This window comes from Phaethon aethereus (genome assembly GCF_964289735.1).
Source record: "Phaethon aethereus genome assembly, chromosome: 1".
NCBI classification, from domain to species: Eukaryota; Metazoa; Chordata; class Aves; order Phaethontiformes; family Phaethontidae; genus Phaethon; species Phaethon aethereus.
In genome coordinates, this window is record NC_138575.1 from 17,242,300 (window position 1) to 17,262,873 (window position 20,574).

Consider the following 20,574-nt stretch of genomic DNA (forward strand, 5'->3'; position numbering starts at 1 on the left):
ACCTGGAGGTGAAAGCCAAAGTGATTTAATGGATTAAAGTCTACTTTGCCAGACTGAGCATCTGGCCTTACAGCTCCTATCAAGGAATAATGATTGATAATTGTGGGATTGGAGGTTTTTAATAGTATTCCTAGTATTTCAGTTACTGTTGCTTGAGTCCTTGTAGGCCAAGACATAAAATCAATTGCAGAAGCCAAATCAACATCACAGATGGTACTGATAGGGTCTGCTGTCCACTCAGAAAGTCTTTCAGATGGAAAACAGAGAATGTTTTATATCCTCTCATGATTTCACAAATCTTTCCAGACACAATTCCTTCTCTTCACAGAATCCAGACAATGGGACCTCATCACGTGGGAGAGGCTTGCACTTTCTGGTTCCATGTCTAACAGTGGGTTATCAAATACGACAGAGCGTCTTAAGGAGCCGTGAAGTTTTTCCTCTGTGAAAGTAGAGCCATGTTCTCTTTATGCCCAAAGGGCATTTGTTGGTTTCTTTCACAGAACAAGTGTAATCTTGGAGAAAAAAAGAATCAAGTAGTTAATAAAGTAATTAACATGAAAATAAAACATAGTTTTCAAAATAAGTTTGGGACAGAGCTTCACTGTAAGTCTGACTGCATGAAAAATAGTACATGGCGGGGACCTGGCAACATGCTGGGATTTCATTTATCTTTGAAGGAATACAAAACCACCCACCACTTTTTTTAAAAATGATGAAGCAATAGACGTGGTATGGGCACATATGGTGAGAGTTTTTTTTAAATTATACTATTGTGGCTTACACTGAGAAATTTGTGAAAGAAACTGTCAAAAAGCAATGGGGAGAAAACTTTGGTTTTTCTTCTTGCAGGCTATTTAGAAATATATAGTATTACCCTGACTCCACTGGGATCCTTCTGGGAAGCTGAAATGACATGTGAACCTGATATATCATCCAGACTATATACTTATGTGAGTTTGAGTGTGTGACTATTGACAGGCAGTGGATCCAACACTTATCCAGACTAGTCCAGTACACATGTACACATTTGTCTGAATATTTACGGGTAGGTAACAGATCAGCAATTGGAACTCCCTGATGAAAACTGTGGTGGAGTCTACTCTCAAAGATTAAATCTGTGCCTATTTTGGCAGAGATACTGATGTCTTCCATGCCTGAAACAGTGTGAGCTGACGTCTCCTCTATGTTATTAGGAAATACACGAAGTCATGTGAGTGAGTAACGAAAGGCACAACCTGACTGATGGAGAAGGATGGCTCAAATGTAGCAGTCTGGGTATTGCTGCTGTTGGGTTCAAAGTTGCTGTAATGATTTTTTTTCCTGAAAGAACTGAGTCTGACTTTAGCAGTGAAGAAAATAACTGGAGAACATACCTATTAGCTGTAGAGGCTGCGTGTGCCAATTTCTTCAGCATTAGACAATTCACAAAGCAAGTTTTTCATATGAAGACTTTGTCTCCAAAGACGTGTTGCTAACGGTGGCAGTGTTTTTATGAACACTCCGGAAGCAGGCTGAGGGAAAAGATGTGGGTAGAGATTAGGCAGAGGAAGAAACTGTGAAGTACATGATTCTTAAAATATTTGTAACACATATTTTCTGCAAATCAGATGATATTTCTGAGAAATATGAAAGGCCTACGGGTGAGTGGGCATGGCAGGGAAGGACAGAAAAAAACAATTCCAATTGTCAAGAGTAGTCCAAGAACATGGGAAGCGTCTGAAGAGGAAGAATTAGATTTCCTCTTCTGAAATTAAAATACTTTTCTTCAGTGCTCAGCTGATCTTGTGATGAACATGTTGAGGTTTCATTTTGGGGCGGTGTAATCTTATGTTCATAGAAACAAACATTGTTATTTAGACTTTTTGAGATACGTTGTAGGCAGACAATCTTTTTGTCACCATCCTTGCTGCCATACCAAACGCTCTTACTTTAGCAACACCTGAAATTGTCTGCTGCCATGAGCTAGTCATGAGCTGCCTTTCTAGAAAAATGGCTTTAAATGCATGCTTACACTTTTCTGGCAACCTGTCCAGAAATGAAATCAGTCTGGCCCATGGCTCAGTTGAAGGTGCATGAATAATATTTCTTCATTCAAAAAGACCGAACCAGTTTGATTCCTTGTCCTTCAAAATGAAATCTGAACTGTAATCTGACTTCACTGACTGTTAAAAATTAGTACTAATACTCCCAAGTCACATGCTTAGAACTTAAGATCCATTCTATATGCTTCACTCTACATGCTTCACTCTGAGATGAGAGCTAGAAAAAGTGATCAGTAGATATAAAATTCCTCTGTTCATAGATGTAGAGACCTTAATGTGCAGTAATGCATCCATGACACCTCCTGGATGATTCTGAGAGTGCTTCAGGGGTCTTTGCCATTTTGAAGAGCTCTTGAACAAACTGAAAACTGCATCAGGAGCTGAGGCTACTTAACCTGGAATGGCTGTGCTGATCCTACAAAAGAATGCTTTCCTTAGGATGTGGAAGGAAGAAGCCTTATGGTTGTGCTGATGATGATCTGTCTCTTCTGGCCTGGATCAAACTGGAAGAAAGTTTGAAATAATCCAAGAAACTTTATCTAGTGCTAAAGGTGCTTTGACAGATAACATAGCCAGTTCTGGTGTAGAGAAGTAGAACATAGTGAGATGAGAGTCTTTGTTGGATAGCTATTCTTTGTGTCTTTGGAGAGGGGAAGTGGTATTTATACTTTGTCATTTTATTCTGCACGGAATCAGTAGAGAGGTATACAAACAAACACATCACTAACTTTGTCATGGCAGAGAAATGGTGAAATCATTAGCTGTCTCTGCACTGATGACTCACTTCCTCATGCTTATGCTGTGGTGACAAGGTGCTCTTTTCTCCTGCAGAGAGCAACGACAGGTTTCAAAGGCTTTGAAACATAGGCCTAGAGACTTTTTCCTGAAGAATGTAGTCTCCTTGACACCTGTGAGACTGCAGACATAAGCCCTTGAAAAACTAGTATTTGAAGTGAAAACCTTGAAGGAGTGGAGATTTCTTCTTTATGTCTAACCTAAGATACCACCTTTAGGGTTTGCTATCACAAAAACAGAGCTTCATCAGTATTTGTGTGTTTTGCAAGTGGATTACAAAATCATGGAGTTATAGCACATAATTCATACCAGAAGAATAAAGGCACTAAACATGTCCATAAGCATCTTGTATCATAGGTGGTTTTTAAAGCCTGTGGTCAGCCATGGTGCTTGCTGATGGTTCCACTTGCCCTAGGAAATGCTAAATACCTTGCCTTTGGTCAATGAATTAAAACAATCATCAGCAGCAAAGAAAGAGGAAGATAAGTATAGTAATCAAAGGCAGGAAAGAAAGATATAACAATTACCAAATGCAGCGTGTATTAGGATATCAGCACTGTTTCAGTGCTATTTTCAGTTATAAGAAAGGACCAAGTTATAGCTAAGTTCACTCAATTCTTCAGGCTCTTGAAAGAAACAATTTGACAGTAGCCAGGATAAAAAGATTTGTTGGATTTGTGTTTGTTGGATGTTAATTAAGGGAATTACTGAACAAATACTTGAGGAAGAACCAGGGAATATGGTATCTTCATCACAAATTCAGACTTAGTAAGCAGTATTTTGGTTGTCATGAAAATGGTATTGTGTTACAGTCACAGTTGTTTTGTTCCAATAATGCTGAAGCTCACTTCTAAGCTCACTCCTATACTCATCCACATATTTTTTCACATCTACGGAAGAATAGATGCCATTTCCAGTTCCTTAACTTCCTACAGAACAGTTTGTGTTTGTTTTTGGAGGGCAGGTGAGTAGAATTGCAAAGATTGAATCATAAAACTTCTTTTCTTGAGATGTCTAATTAATGATCTACAAGGCAGAAAGCTGAGGGGGTGGAGAGGAGTAATCAAAGTTTGCATCCTGTGGCATTCGGGTTCAATTATATTGCTGAAATACAGAAGCAGTGATGTTTTAAAGCAATCATTCAGTATTACACGTTACAGCTATTCTGGAATCTGTAGTTTGTTCATAGTTTATGTTGTAATTACTGCAAGTATATCCTTCATTCCTTAAATTAGGTTGCACATATTAAAGCAAGTTTTGTAGATATCTGATAAATAGCAACAATAGCTGACAATAATAAAATAACAATCACAAAAGAAAGTGAGGAAAATATGTCCTGCTTTCCACTGCAAAATTTTCAGAGTCAATGATCTCATTCAAATGTCAACATAGCATATACAACACACAGCCCTGATGTTGCTTTTGCACTGCACTCTGATAGCTATTTTGTATGTAAATGTCCGATACTGTCTCAACACTCAGGTCCTGTTCCAATCCCTACACCTCAGTGCCATTTAAGAATGAGCAAATACAAGGTGCCTCCCTGGAATTATAATAATGTATATTTAGCCCCATTTGGTGCGGATCTTTCAACTATGCCTTGTTTTAGTTTTCAGTTTCTCTCTTTCCCATATAAAACACTCTCAGTGTTTGAGAATTATGTATTTACTCTAAGCCAAAACATTAGAAGACAAAATAGCTGTGCCTTTATAAACATGATGAGAGAAGATGGAGATCTCCTCAGCAACACTGAAGACTTGAATTTCCTTAACTCCTCCATTATTTTCACAGGATATTCCATTTATGGAATCATCAATAACCAACTATTTCCTTTTTTCTAAGCAGAATAAAACATTAAGATCAGATAATATAAAAATGATCAAACCAAACCCCCACCTAACCCAAAGCAGTGATCTAACATGGATTAGTAGGGAAGAATATAAGATCATATCACACTTACATGATATACTTTCAAGTTTCTCATGCCTATAGTTATTATAATAGTTATATAATAGATAGTAATATATTATACCCATTATAATAACTATTCATGCCTTTTAAGTTATTCATGTCATGCCCTGTGGGATCCACTGATTATGTTTAGATTTTTATAGTAGATTATAAAAGAGGGAGGAACAGTATTATAACACTGAAAAAGAGTTTTAATTTTTTCTTTAAAACTCTTTGTTAGTTTTTAGTTATGTAGTACCCTATTTGTACTTGCCATTAGCCTCTCAAGACACCAGTGGTCCTTCACCCATCCGTTCGCACTACTGTATGGACAAAGACAACAGTGAACTAAAGTTGCCTTTTTTTTTTTAGCAACTTCAGCTGTAGGCTTACTGGTTTGGCTGCCTGCAGACATACCTGAAGTATTTGTGAAGGTATGTGTTTCTTGGCTGTACTGAAAACTTCAAATAGGCTGGTTTAAGATGAAATACTTTGGTGACACCTCATGAGAAACTGCTTTGTGTTCAACAGCTGGACAAGAGAAGGAAAAGAAAGGAGACTTCAGGGATAACTTCCTGAAAACAAAGAGGCAGAAGATTAGAAGTAGGGTGTAAAGTCAGAAGTTTCTGAATAAAAGTATCAGTGATATCCTCCTTGAATTTCTGCCAGTGAAGTTATGTTTCAGACGTGTGCTGTGCAGGGAGTATACATCCCCTAAATATGACCACGTTACTGTCTTCTGCATTCCCACTGCTCAATCTTGTTGGCTAGGAGCTAATCAGGCATCCACATTCAAGTTCTCCGTCCATCATTATTTTGATGTACTACCTGAGATCATGCACTGAACTTGAATTACAGCAACAAGAAACTAGAAATGAAACTAAAAACGAATGCATTCTTGTAACATTTGTGGTTTTAGACTTACATTTGTCTTTTACAAGTAAACACATTAAACTTCTTTATTCCTACATGTAAAACCATTAACATCCAGAGAAGTAGCAGACTTTTGTACAGGATTTGGGGTGATGTCCTGTGATCTTTGACCTGTCCTACATATTCTGTGACTACAGATACGGGATCTAACTTGCTGGTGCTGTACCTCCCTGTCTGTGACACGGAGGTGATGGCACTTCCAGTTCTCATCAGACTGCTGTGATGAGAGATGAATGCTGGGGGCTCCTTAGACGCCATGATGAAACGGACACAAACTAAGTACATGAGATAATAAGATGATGGAACTGTTACGATTATTGTGAATTATTATGAAGAGATCCAGGGCGACTTCATTAGTGGCCTTTAAGAAAAGGTAACGGCCTGCACAAGCGCGAGGGATCGAAATTTCCATTTTTCAATGTGTCAGTGCATGTAATAACCAAGGTTATGACACGCACTCTGTTTTTACACGTCGTTTCCCTCAAGTCTCTTGTGACAATACTTGTTCTTCTCCTTACACGGGAAGTTTAAAGTCGCTGCCCGATTTTCCGGGTTTCTCGCTTTCAGGACCCCCTCGGCCGCTCAGCCGGCCGCGCAGCCGGCCGCGCAGCCCGCCGCGCAGCGCGCGCAGCGTGCGCGGCCCCTCTGCCGCGCCCCCTGGCGGCGCGGAGTGCGCCCGCCTGGCGGTGGAGCCGCCGTGCCCCGTCCCTGCCCGGCCGCGGCGGCCGCCGCTCCCCGACACACCGCTGGCGTTTGCTGCCGGGATGCGCCTTCCTTTGTGGCCCGGGAGAATAACTCCGCTTCGCCGCGGGCCCGCTGGAGTTTGGGACATTAGCGGCCGCGCCCGGCCCCCCCGCGTTCTCCCCAGCCGCCGGCTCCCGCGGAGGCCGGGAGTCGCTCGCTTGCTCGGGGCGCGCTCCCGCACCAGCGGCGAAGGAGGGGATTCCCCGGCTAGCCTGCGGGACGGGACGGCAGTTTCCGTGCAGTGGCAGAGGGGGAGGAGAGCGTGGAGGCGCGGGAGCGAAAACGCTCGGGACCGCCCTCCGGGCGAGCTTCCACCGGGGCCCTTCCCCGCCCCACGCCCTTCGGGGTTGCGCCGGCCCCGCCGCCGCTCCCTCCCCCGGCGGCCCAGCTTCGCGAGCGGGGCAGGGCGGCGGCGGGCGCGCTGCGTCCCTTCGGGCTGCGACGAGCCCGGCGGCCGCCGCTCCGCCGTGGGCCGCCCGCCCCTCACGCCGGCCGCCGGACAGCCCGCGCGCCGCGGGCCGGGGCAGTCGGGCGGGGCTCTCGCCCGTGGTGACGTCACCGCCCCGCTCCCGCCTCAGTCCGCGGGCGGCCGTGCGGACCGGGGCTCGCGCCACGGGCGGTGGCATCGCGCTGTGGAGGGCGGCTCGGCGCCGCCTCTTCCCCACCCTCTCTGCCGCCCGCTCGCACGCCCTGCGCTGCCCCATGTTCGCGCTGGGGAAGCCGGCGGGGCAGGAGAAGCCGGGCAGAAGTAGTGGGTTTCCGAACATGGCGTCCGTGGGGGATTTTAACGTGCTCAGCTCCAGCATCCCGGCCACCAAGGTGGAGCTCTCCGTGTCCTGCAGGTACGGCGGCGGCTCAGGGACGCCCTGCCCGCTCGCCCTGGGCCGTCGGCGGGGCCAGACGGGCGAGCGGGCTGGCCCCGGCGGTGTGCCGGGGCGGGGGTCCCTCGCCCTGGGCTTGTTGGGGGGGGGCGGGAGGAGAAGGGGCAGTGGTCATGTGGGGGGCTACCCCCACATGCCGGGCGCTGTGTGAGGCGCTTTCCCCGCTCCCCGGGGCAGGTGCCTGGCGCTGGGGCAGAGTCTGGGAGCAGCCCCTTGCCCGCGGCGGGGCCGCTGCCGGCGGGCCCGGGGGGAGAGGCGCCGGCTCTGGCAGCGGCTGCGGACAGCTGCCGGCTTTGCAGAAACGGGCAGCCGCTGCTCCTGCCGCCGCTGCCGCCGCCCCAAACCCTTCCCGTGCCTCTCCCGGCAGCCGGGAAGCCGGCCGGAGGGGAGCGGGAGTCGCGCGGGCGCGGGGCGCTCTCTGCAGCGGGTTCCTCGCGTCTGGAGCTGTCCCGAGTGCGGCGGGCGGGGACGGGGAACCTCGGAATAATCCTTTCGCAGGTTGCTTGCGGTTCTCTTGCAAAACTGTTACGAAACTGGGCGTGTTACCTCGTCACGTTTTATCGTAACGCTGCTGCCGATAAATTAAAAAAACCCGAAACAAACACAACCGCCAACCCGTAACACAAAACCTAGTGTTTTTTTCCTCGATATTTACTTGGCCATGTTTTGTTTGTCGGTATTTCAAAAACGCTGCTCTCTCCCTTGAAGCACACAGAATTTCCCATTAGAGGTCTAAAAATACTTTTATTTGTCGGCTTTTATATTCATATCTTCATTCACCTTTGGCAGCTCCTTTAAGTATTCCCTAGTAGTTGCAGAGCAGTGGTTCCTTTTACCAGCAGAGCTGGCAGCTTCTAGCGGATAATTTGAACTGTTAGTGTTGTTTCCTGACGGGAAATGAGACAAAGTTTGTGCTACAGTCCGTTGCTCCATTTTCTAACGTAGATGCTCGGAAGTTGCTGCTATTAACACTACTTCTCCGAGGACAGAATGGCAGTGCTCTAAACTTAAATTGTCAGACCACCACCTCACTTTCCTTAATAAAGAAAATTATTATTTGATGTTTTATCAAGGGTGCATTTCAAAAGAAGGCTGAGATGATGAGAAATAGAGTAAGATTGAATTTGGAATACTGAAAGAGTCGCTAGGCTGCCGTATGAATACCCTGATGTACTTACTGCCTGTCTCTGCGAAGTTCACTGGCAACAACTGCAGAAAACCCTGGTCCCACAAAGGGCGTGCTGCTATGTGTAAAAGCAGTCCTGGACCTTTAGTATTACTTTTAGGTTCTTCAAATAACCTGTCACAATTACAGATGTCAGAACATTTATGCTGGATTTGACCCAATTCACTTATAATGGGAGTTTCTTTCATTCCAGATATTGTTTGTATATACCTGCAATGTTTTCTTCAAACCTTAGTTTTATAGTGATTTGAGAATCCATCAGATAGTTATGATGAGTTGTAGGTATATGACATAATCAATTCTGACCTTAGTTACCTTACTTGTACCTACTTTCAGCATAGTTTACAATATTAATTTCTCTGTAGGTATCTTCAAAAGCCATGTCTGTTCTGTTAAAACGGCTTTTTTTTCTTGTTTTAAAAAATAGTCTCCCATCCTGATACATCTCGATGTCAAGTGCAGAAGGATGGGGATTTCCATGGTGACTCCTTCCTTTATGTGCTGGAATGGCAGCCTTTTGATTACAAAGTCATGCTTCAAAATTGAGTGTAAAACATGACAGTGGGGCAGAAATTAATGATTAACACATGTTTGTGATTAATCTGTAAACACATTCATTGGCTAAAGCTCTTGAAAAGTAGTGTTAAATGAAATTGTGAAATATAGCAAGAGCAAACTGCAAAGTTCAGAGAATGCTGAACATTCTTTAACAATTAGCAGTTGTGTATTCCTTAGCATCTGGAGAGAAATGCTTTTAAAATAGTTTGGGTCATCACATTAGTTTTCTCTTGACACCTGAAGAGTTGTAGAACAAATTTGGTCACTAGCTTACATCAGTAATTGTCAGATGATAACTCTTCTTTCTTCCTAGATTTTTATTTCTTTCTTTGCTTGTTTTTGTTATAGGAAATACGGGAACTTCTTCCAGCTTGTACAGGTGGTGTAACTTGGTGGTCAGTGAAGCGGTGCAAGCTATTTGTGCCACAAAATATATTTGTGACTCTAGACAGTATTGTTTTGTTTCTCTCTTTCTCGCTCCCTCTCTCCTTATTCAGTAAGCATACTGCTTCTATGCACTTAGCTTTTAATTCTGTATGGTTTGTCTGTCAGTACTTCCCAAGTTAATTTGCCCTGTATGCCCATACTGTCAATGTTACCAAATTAGCCATGTTCCAAATGGCATTGCACTATTTCTCATTCTGCAAGCCAGCGTGTTTCAGCTTCAGGGGCATATCAGGTAGCCTTTAGTAGAAGTGCATCTCATAGGGTGAGAAATTGTCTATGAAAATTATAAAATCCAGAAAAGTTTTGGAGATCAGGTGATGCTCTTTCTGGGCTTTCTTTATGACTAAAAACTTTTCATATGATTCCCATGGCTTATTGAATGCCAGCATTGGCTGTAGTTTTATAAATGCTAAAAAGCAAGAAATGAATTTAATTCTTTCTAGTTGTTACTACTCAGTGCCTATGAAACAAAAAGGTCACAATTCTTTCTGACTCTTTTAAGATGTAGATTTCCAAACCTCTGAGGTTTTTTATTGGGAATCTGTATTCTTTGGCTCAAGAGTCAGCTCTAATGTGGCAGAACAACTTAAATGTGTCATCCCAGAGGATCCTCTGGTGTTAGTAATAGTCCACTATTGTCTGGATCAGTTGTTCTAGTGGCCATCTCCCTGTGTGCCGTTTAGCTCCCTTGATCACGTGCCCTGAGGAGTATCCATGGTCTGATGAAAATTTCACTGTCACCTGCTATGCTATCTTTATTTCTTGTGGCCTGGCATAGTTTTGCATGAATGTCATGTGTTGAAGGATCAGGACCTTAACCCTCCAGTCGGTGTGGAAGAGAGAATATAGGCTGCTCTCTATCTTTTACTCAACTACTGTGTTCTAGTGCAAAGGTTTCTCTTCCTCTAAAGGGGTACTGGCACCGCATACTGATTATAGGCCTGTGCTTAGACTTGAGTCATCGCTTACCGGCTGTGTGTGTAAACTTGTGGTCCAGTGTGAGCTTGAGGTAAGCATCAGGCCATGTGTCTGTCATCCTGTATCTCCCTTTCTGGTGATGTTCTTCACTGATTCCAATCTAGTTAAATCTTGGAGAAACTTGATATTCTGTTCCCATCTTCTCTACTTGTCAGTGCAGTTACTATGTTGTTGACCGAACTAGTGTATGTAGTGCTGCGAACACAGGTAGATGCTCGTTATCACATATCTTGAGGTTTGTGCTGTGTGTGAACATACAAAGTTCAACACGGTTCAATGGACTCTCAAGTTTCTCACTTTTTGTTGTGAGCTGTGTAATGCTGATTTATGTTCCTCATGGTTACTGTGTGGACCGACCTAGTTTTTTTCCTGTACTCTCCTGATTGAGCCACAGCCTTTATGAAACCTTATCTTACAAGAAAGGCCAAGAGTTTGATTTTGCCTCATGGTAATGTTTACTTACTTACTGAATGAGGAGTTATCAATCAGAATTACCTTCTTGAGAGTAATGTTTTATTATCTATAGGCAAGTGAAACTATAGTTTGACCACTTCATGATTTCTAGTAGTATATCAAAGATGATATGGTTATCTGAAAGATGGTAAAAGTGTTGTAAAATATTAACACAGTACAGGGTCATTTTGCTAATTCAGAAAGTTTGTTATGATAGTTTTGCTTTGCTAGGGTTTATGCTCAATCAGGCAGTCTGTCTGCATCGTTCTGGGTTTATGCTGGGTAGGCTCTATACTGGTTGTATTCCCACACCAGGCATAATCTGCGTAAAGGCAGCAGAAACTCCTTATCATGGTTAATTCAACAGAAATACAATTGGTTGATCATGCCTGGTTTGGATCAGTCCTATGCTGCTTCACAGTTTGCACAGAAATCTAATATTAATGAATGGGCTGAATGGAATTAAGCAACTCCTATTCTCAGTAATGAAGATAATTTAATTTCAAGTTTCTTGCATAGAGAAACAAAATGTACTACTTCAGAATTTTTGCCTTTCTTTTTGTTTGGCAGTCTGAAAGTCTTAGCTAACCACTTGTGGTACCCAAAAGTATGTTCAATTATATCTTTGTTTGTCCTCGGCATTGATTTCTGGCAAGATCTCTTCTCTACAGCCAGTGTACTTAACCTCTTGCTTTCTTGGAAGCATTAATCATTTGTTAGAAATCCCTAGTGCAGAAAGATGCAATGATAAAAAAAGAGAGATCCATAACAGATTATTTGAGCTTGTAACTTTGTCTAGTACAAATTACAGAATATAAAATTCATCCTGACTGTAAGTCTGGTTTTCATTTTCCTGCTTTGTGTATCTGTGTCCAGGCTGGATTAAAAGTCTGTGGAGTGGTTATCTGACCAATAACAGAAAGTTGATCTCACGTGTTTTTTCTTTTGAAATGAAACTGCCTAGACAATCAGCTGGCTTCAGCTGAGAAAATTGAGTGTATTCAGAGAAAAAAATATAAGCGGGTGACAGTGTCCATCAAAATAGTCATAGAGATGCATTCCTGACAGCCTACACGGTTTGGTTTTCCCTTATGTGTCTATATTTTTAGAACTTCAAGCATGCAACCACATGAATTCTAGAATTTAAGGCAGATCTGTTACCCTGTAAATCGAGTCTTGTGATTGCTAGGAACAGGCCCCAGGTTTCATAGTAACTGTGCAAGTCTCAGGACTTGTCAAGTTTTGTCTAAACTTGCCTTTGCCTATGTGGAGCTTTGTTTGGGTTTGCTTAGCTGCAAATCCAAGCCCAGCATTTTTTCTAATGACCAGGTTGCTACTGCTTAGTTTCACTTTCACTTTGGCTTGTCTTTGTGTAATTGTGTGGCATAACCATATTTCTTTCTACAGATAGTAGTAGCAAGTAGTTATTCTGTGTAGAATGATGTATTTGTGACCCTCGAAGAACAGTGTAGTGCAGAGGAGCATTGGTGTGGTGGCAGAGGCCTTGCAAGTGGGGACACAGGATGCCGGGCGGAGGAAGGGGCTCGGGATGCCACTGGGACCCCAGTGCTGTGAAGAGGTCACCAGTGGTTGATAAAGAAGTGCAGGCTGGGAGCTGGGCAAAACAAAAAGAGCTGAAAGAGCAAGTCTCACGCAGATGTAAAACACACCATATGCAGTAAATTTGGACGTAAAATGGAGTTGCAGACCAATGAAGCAAGAGCAAGATGTAAGGGCATGTTGGAAAAATAGCTGAGGTGGGGATACTCAGATTGGGGAGGAAGAAGCCATCAACACCATACTCCCTCTGAGACCCCTGCTCCACCCCTGCCACCACTGTAAACTTCACACTTCTCCCCAGGCAGGACATGGGACACTGGCGGGTGGCTCACTGCAGCACCTTCCCAGAGCTGAAGCCCACAGTCTCGGGTTCCAAGAAGGGTGGTATAAAGGAAAGCCTGACAGCAGGAAAAGGGATAGGTGCTAGGAAGTGTGTAACAACTTTAAATGTATTATTACGAAGACTTTCTGTAGTAGTAGTATTTTCTTTTTTTTCTCTGCCCGTCTGAGCAGTGCCTTACCCACCAGCACCCCTGCAATGGCTGAGAAAGGATGAGGAGTATGACACTGATGGCATGCATTTTCTTTCTAAAGGATTTCTTTGATGTATACCTTCTAAAGAGTTGTTTCAGAACAACTGTGCAAAAACAATCTGTAAGTTTTGTATGCTGGTATGCATTAATGAAACACTGTATTAACTATACATTCCTAAAGAAATCAGATCTAAAATAGGACAGCATAGTCATGGATTTGGATGGGCTGGGTGAAAGTAGCTGGAAAGGACCAGTGAGTGACCACTAGATTGAACAGGTCTTTCGACCACCAGCAATCCTTAGTGCCACCCCCCACAGTACGACACTAGTAGCTCAGAGCCAGAGACTGTTTACCTGCCCAGCCATAGAAACATAAATGTAGATAGTTCGTTCTGTTGGTTTCAAATAATAATTGGGTTGGTGCTGAAGCAGAGTTCAACTGGTTTATGATATTCCTAAATGGATTTTTTGTTTGTTTGTTTAAACTGGAAGAGTCCAAGATTGTGTTCAGGTTTGCTTCAACTTTTCCCTTAAGGGAATGGCTCCTGAACCAATATATGTTTAAATTCACATATTGACAATGAAAGTTACTGAGAGGCTGCAAATTATTTCTGTGTCTTCTTGTGAACAGGAAGAATCAACTACTTCTCCAAAGGTTATGAAAAACATATTGTGGATGTTTTCTTAAGCTTGCATATCAGATACATGTTTGCTTTCTTCCCAGTCCTTCTAGTGTCGCAGAGAGTGGAGACAATCTGAACAGAAAGGGTTGCCTCTTAGTCAGGAGAGCCACCGTTTTCTCACCTGTGAGCCTTTTCTAAGAGAACCAGTTACTTTGATGAGAAAATAAAACTCTGAGAAATTGTCTAATCTGCTTTTAGGTCCAGGGCATTTTGAATATGGAGATGTGGAGGCTAATAGCTTGCTTTTTATTCTGTTCTGACAGAATACAGGAGAGGGTAAATAGCTAGGGAAGGGTGACTACTTAAGTTAGCACTACAACTGAAAAGTTGTTCGTGAAATTATTCTGCAGTAAGTCAAGTGGACTCTTCACTCAAGTAGGCTCTTTGGATCGTACATCGTCTTACCTGGACTGTTGCAAGTCCAGTAATACCAGTTAAGGCTGAGGGACAGTGACTACTAGGATGTAATACAGTTATGTTACAATTAGTAGTAGAATGGATACTCTTCTGCACAGTAAAAAGTGAGGAGATGCTTCTTTTTTTCAGGTTCTTCCTTGAAAAAGGCACGTGGCATTAAGTGAGGGAAACAAATGCACTTGTTTAATGAACTGTTTAATGAACTAGGGACAATTTGTCTTCCCATGGAGTGATACAGGTGTACTGGGGGAAAAGTAGTGTATGCTTGTATGAGAATATAATATATTAAAAATGTATATTTTCTAAAAAATAAAAGAAATTTTGCACAGGTAACTAACTTCTGTGTTTGCAAACTGCTGAGTGCTTTATTTCACAACCAAGGAATCTTTGCATGCACTTAAATGTAATCTAGAGATGAAGAGAAACATAAAACCTTTCTGACAAATTCATCTGAAGTAAACCACATTTTTATCATGAAGGATTTCAGACTTGTTGAAAGCAATGTGTAAATAAGTATTTTTCCAGTCGTATGAACACAGTTTGGTGTTTGTTTTTTTTTTTTTAAACTAGAGAAATCGTTTTTAAACCATTCAGTTCTATAGTTACTGTGGTCTGTTCTTCAATGCCATAATTCTGTCATTTCTGAAGGGGGAATTGAAATGAGTTCTGCTTAGCAGTTGACTTTAACAAAGGATTAAATTTAAAACAAAAAATTACAGAAGTTCAGATACTGATCATGAAAATAAAATCAAATTTGGGGCAAAGTATATGTGAACAAGATGAGTAAATATTACTTTTTAACATTGGTTTGTCTTTGTCAACATACGTATAATGCATGGAGTATGTGAGATCGTACAAAGCAATATAGACTGTTAATGATTTCTGTTTAGCTACCACTGCTAACTAGATCAGTGAAGCTAGAAGTATCTCATTTATACATATGAGAAGTTTGTATGTTAAACATAGTTACAAAAGACTTGACAGTAGGAAACACTTCTTCACCGAGTGGGTAGTCAAACACTGGAACAGGCTTCCTAGAGAGGTGGTTGATGCCCCAAGCCTGCCAGTGTTTAAGAGGCGTTTGGACAATGCCCTTAATAACATGCTTTAACTTTTGGTCAGCCCTGAAGTGGTCAGGCAGCTGGACTAGATGTCCGTTGTAGGTCCCAGCTGGAAAGAACAGAGAACAAATCCTTATGGAGTTTGTGAAACTGTGTGAACAAAGTGATTCTGCAAGGCATAACTGAATATGTTTTAACTTTTCTAATTAACTGATTGCTTTCTTTTCCTGGGGAAATTGCTCTCGGTATACAGAAAAATAAATCTTTATCCCAGCATTTCTAATCTGTCTTGTGCTTTCCAGTTTGGACTACGTAGGTGTTATTGCCATTGCTCCTATTTGGGTTTTTCCCTTAGTCATCTGTGGTATTGCAACCATTTTGGATGGTCCACTCCTGAATGGGCAGTTGCAGGTTGAATTCCTTCAGGATCTGTGATGCTAGAATAATGCCTTCTGCACAGATGTTCCTAGGCTTCTTTGCTATAGGTATTTGATGTGTGTGTTTCGCCAGGTAAAAGCATATGTCTCTTTTTTTTTTTTTTTTTCCTTCTTCCTCATAATTGATAGCAGTTCCTTCTCTTTTTGTGTTCTTTATCTGAAAGGCTTAATGGGCATAGAAAAAATATACTCACCATGTTCAGTCAGAATAGAAGTCTGATTCTCTTGATACTTTGATTAGGAGGAAGAAACAGGAGTTTCAGATATTTCTGGTTTCTCAGTTTGTGAGCTTTCCTAGGACTGTTTCCTGAAACAAAATGGTATGCTACGAAAGAGAATGCTTTTCTCAGGAAAAAGGGAAAGAAATACACTCTGTATCACTCAGTCTGTGTAGAAAGTGCCATTGGTTATTAAGGGAATAAAGACTACATAAAGTTCCAGAAGTATATCCGGTCATCTTTCTCTTTTTGCTTTTAGCATTTCTTTTGGTTTTAGATTGTCCTATGCTTATGTGCCATGCAGCTTTCTTATATTTAAAGGAGCACTTCGATTGTTTTTCCCCTAGAATGAAAATACACAAATGAAATTGAGCACCCTCTTGAGTTGTTAGGTGATTTAGTGGCCAAATCAGACTTTTTTTTTTTTTTTTTCCTGTTGGCACTAGTCTTTAAGCTTCTTCTGAAACTGGCTGCATTGCTTGAACAGCTTGTTAAGTTCTTATGTTACTATTTTGGTTGATTATTAATGATTTGGAAGGTCAGGGATGTCTGCAAACTTTGCTGAAGATACTGTTCATTTATGGTAAAATGTGTGAAGGGTCAAATTGAGGATATTACAAGCTGTATTAGTTCAAAACTGTGATTAAATGACGCTTACTGACTGAATTACAACGTTAAACTTTGGTATCCCGACCCTTACAATCCTTTCAGGGATACTGTCTATGTAGAAATGTTCTTAATTCAAGAATTCCCTGAGCAGCTAACGGTTGGCGACCAGAAACGTTCTCAGGAAGTATTACAGATTCTTAACCTTGTTCTTATGCTGTTCCTGTGGTGGCTACTTTTTGGAACTGCTGGAGTAAGAGTATTGGGATAGACTGAGCTTTACAGTACCTGATATGGCCAGTCTTTATGTTCTTAGGTATGTGGGAAAATAGAGGAAGAAAACTTAGAATGTAACATAGTAAGAGTAGGAAATATTTTAAAAACTCAAAGCACCTTAGCTCAGTATAATAGTAATTAAAATGGTTTAATCTGAATCTGAAGTCACAAACACTAACATACCAATTATAAGGTCATTGTACAGTATTTATGCAGAGAAATTAAATTGCTTGGAATCCTAATGGTGAGCATGGGAGGCCTATCCCAAAACTTAATGTACTATTTCTTTCATATAACCCTAATTCTAGGGTTTTATAGCAATTCATTTTGGGATAGTAAAAACAATTCTAGTTACCATGAATTAATGGCATATCTAGGTATGTATAATTAAAGAGGAATAGGAGGCAATTTTCATTTTGGATTGGAAATTATGATACTGCAGAACTTACTGTACTGTCTTTTAAAGCAGTTTGTAGTGGTCATTATCAAATACAGACTTGTAATCGCTGATTTTTCCTGGGTTTGTTAATATTTCAATTTATGTTTGCACATTTTTGGTTAAGATGGAATACAGTCTCTCTGAGTATAATTAAATGCATATATAAAAATCCCACTTCTGAATGAAGTAGAGAAGTTCTGAAGGAGTAGCATGTGCAGACTTCATGTTCATTCATAAATACTAATTTTAATCCTAGTGCCTACTTTGGCTAAAGTAAGTAAAACAGATGTGCCAAACATTCTTTTAAAGCTATTTTTTGTTCATATTGCTTGTTCTGAAAGGTGGACTTGGCTGTACTTAAATCGGGAATACGGTATCTTTTCCTTGTTAAAGTCTGAGTGGACTGCGTAGAATACCTGTATTGAACAACATATTAATATACTTTTCAGCACTGTTCAGTAACACAAAAATAATGTGATTTAGATCTGAATGAGAGTAATAAATGGTGACCTTTGGAGAGGCTGTACAAATTATTAAAAATAATAAGCTGTAAGGGATGTAAACTGCTTATTTAATCCTTCCTCTTACTCCAGGGTAAGATCAAAGAACTTATTAGGACTTGTAGCTACTTAACATGTTCTTAAAGACCTTCAGCGGTGGAGATTTCACATCATGTCTGGCCACCATTAACAATGAAAGATGGTAAAACAATAGAGTAAAGTTCAACTTCTGTGCCTGCAGCACAGAAGATCCATTTTAGGGTTAAACCTGTTCCTACTTGCTCTGTTTACATGGAGATCAGCTTCAATTTGCTGCAGTGTTTCCCTTATAGACACATTCTGTGGACTTCTGATTATTTCTGCTTCCACTGGACTCTGGTTGCTCCATGTCTGTCTTAGACTGCAAGAAATTGGAGTGCCCAAAACATTATTGCTTGAATTGAGTGTTTACCAGTATTATGAAGACCAGACAATTACTCTAAAGTGGCATTTTTGTTTATGTATTCCAGTATGCCTCTTTCTCAAAGGCACAAGGTTCCTGACTTGCATTCAATTTGTGGTCTACTGTGATGTCTAGAACCATTTTTGATACACGTGCTGTATATCCAGCTATATGCAGCTGTGCTGCATTTTTGCTGTTGATTAAGTTTAATACCTAACTTAAAACTACCCACCTAAGTTGAATAGCTCTTTCTTGTTAAATGGCATCCTATTTTCAGACAATTTTTTTAGTTTGTCAAGATAATTTAGTTTAAAAAAAAATTTATTTTTGAATGATAAAATGTTGGTATCTATTCTCAGAATGGTTTTCTGGTCAGTCCTGATTCTCTAGACTTATTGTTAATTTGAGTCTCCTCATCTGTGTGTGATTCTCCGTTGGCTGAAGTGTGGCTACAGTATTGGGACTGCATTGCATATCAAAGGAATTAGTTCTTACTACTTATTCCTAGGTACTTTGTAGATACTTAGAAAATTCCTAATTTTGCTGTATGTCCTGTGTATGTTTTCGTTCTCTTTACCTTACTCATCCATGACAGATTCTTACAGATACTTTCTGATGGCTCTGAGATCTCATAGCCATTCTTTTAAGTAAAGTCTAAAGTGTTTAGGTTCCTCTAGCAAGTTAATTTCTGTTAGACATTTGTGACTGAAAGGTATTTCTGTTCCTGATATCCATCATATATATTTAATGTGTTTGTCATGTGTTGCTTTTCACTTCATGGTACTAGAGTATGAGCGCCACAGTTTGCTCAAATCCAAAATGTGTAATGAAATGTAAGATGACTCGAGTGTTAGTGCTGACTCACTGCAAGTAAATCTTGAATATTAGAAGGGCAGAAAACTAAGTTGACTCTCAATCAGAATCGTTAAAAACATATGTGCATTGGTATCTGATTTGTATCTTTCACCATTTTTTATAAATAAGATTATTTTAATCTTTTTTTTTTAACAGAAATCTTTTGGACAGAGATACATTTTCTAAATCTGATCCGAGTAAGTATATAGCATTTTTTATATATTTTTTATATATATAGCATTTTATTGTTTCTTCTCATCGTATATTCCAAATGTGTAAACACTGGATTAAAAATTAGGTGTGTGATTTTCTTCAGTGTCAGTTAGGTTTAGATTGTCTTTGTGAGAATTACTTAAAGTAATTAAGTTACACTTATAATTTCTGTTATATGAGCTGATTCAGTATTGCTTTCCTGAGCTACATGGTCCCTTATTTAGCAGTCAACCTACATTTTCCTAAAATTAATAAATGCAGAAAACTATTTATTTATTTATGTAGTATGTGTTGTTCTAGATCTCTTTCAAAGCTAGTAAACAAACTTCTAGTAAACTAGAACTAGTACATCTGCTAATCTTAGAGTCTAACGCTGAAAAATAAAATTAAGTTAATTCATCTCTGGGAAACATGATGTTTCCTGATAAAAAATAGTATGATGGTTTATGAATTAATGTTTTCAGATATGTAAGATGGAGACACACTTTCCCCATAAATTTTATTAATGTATGACTGCATCCCAAAAAACACTCGTGTCCATGAATTTATATGTGATGGGATTTTTGATATCCATGACTATCTTCCTGTATTGAACACTCTATAAAACTTTCATCAAGGAACTGAGACCACAAGAGATTTCCTTTTTTCTGATAATGTTTAATCAAAGTACTTATGTAGTTTTAATGGACTAGTCCTTAGATTATGGTGTCTTGGGTCATGTTGTCTCCCCTGCAACACTCTATATCTTTTTATCTGTAAATTCATTTTCTTTTTTAAAGCTTGGGCGTTTCTTCCTTAGAATACCATGTATTGTGGTTACTGACATTGGAAATAACCTGAGACACATATACTGGACATGTAACCATGTCCTGATGGGATATACCTGAACACTGAGTCATGTGATAGTATGAAACATTTGAGTACTTTTGTGAGTGTATGTTTGTCTGTTCTTAATCAAAAGTTTCTTGAGAGAGATTCCACAATAGGCTTTTGATGGGAAAAGCTTCTACTTCTGGGGAAAAGCTGCATGGTGTTAGGAGTACCTTTGACATTCCTAACATGTAAAGCATTTTTTTTTTTTAAAAAGGAGACGTAAGGCAATACCATGCCTCTGGTGTAGGGCGATCATGCAGAAGCAGAATTGAGTGTCTTGCATATTACTAACTTTTTTAGTTGACTAATAAAAAGTCAGTTGTCTAGGTTAAGCGATTTTGAAGAGTGGTCAGAGACCTATTGCCCCTGACAGATTGAATTCAGAGGTCTCTTTTATTGAATCAAGGTGGCTTTCAACAAAAGTGATGAGGTGTCTAGTTTTTAAGCTCAAATATTATTAGGGAGAAGTACTTCAAGTTTTTATGAGATAG

At 40.6% G+C, this 20,574-nt stretch overlaps 1 protein-coding gene across 1 annotated transcript in view; it reads left to right on the forward strand.

The window, feature by feature from the left end:
- Positions 1-7,169: 7,169 nt before the first annotated feature.
- The window catches only part of CPNE8 (copine 8), a gene marked incomplete at both ends in the record, with an annotated part of 121,852 nt that continues 108,447 nt past the window's right edge, over positions 7,170-20,574 (forward strand). Inside the window, 2 exons of the mRNA XM_082001146.1 lie at positions 7,170-7,309; positions 19,154-19,194. Coding sequence (XP_081857272.1) covers positions 7,170-7,309; positions 19,154-19,194 — 181 coding nt within the window. The remainder of the gene's footprint in view (positions 7,310-19,153; positions 19,195-20,574) is intronic.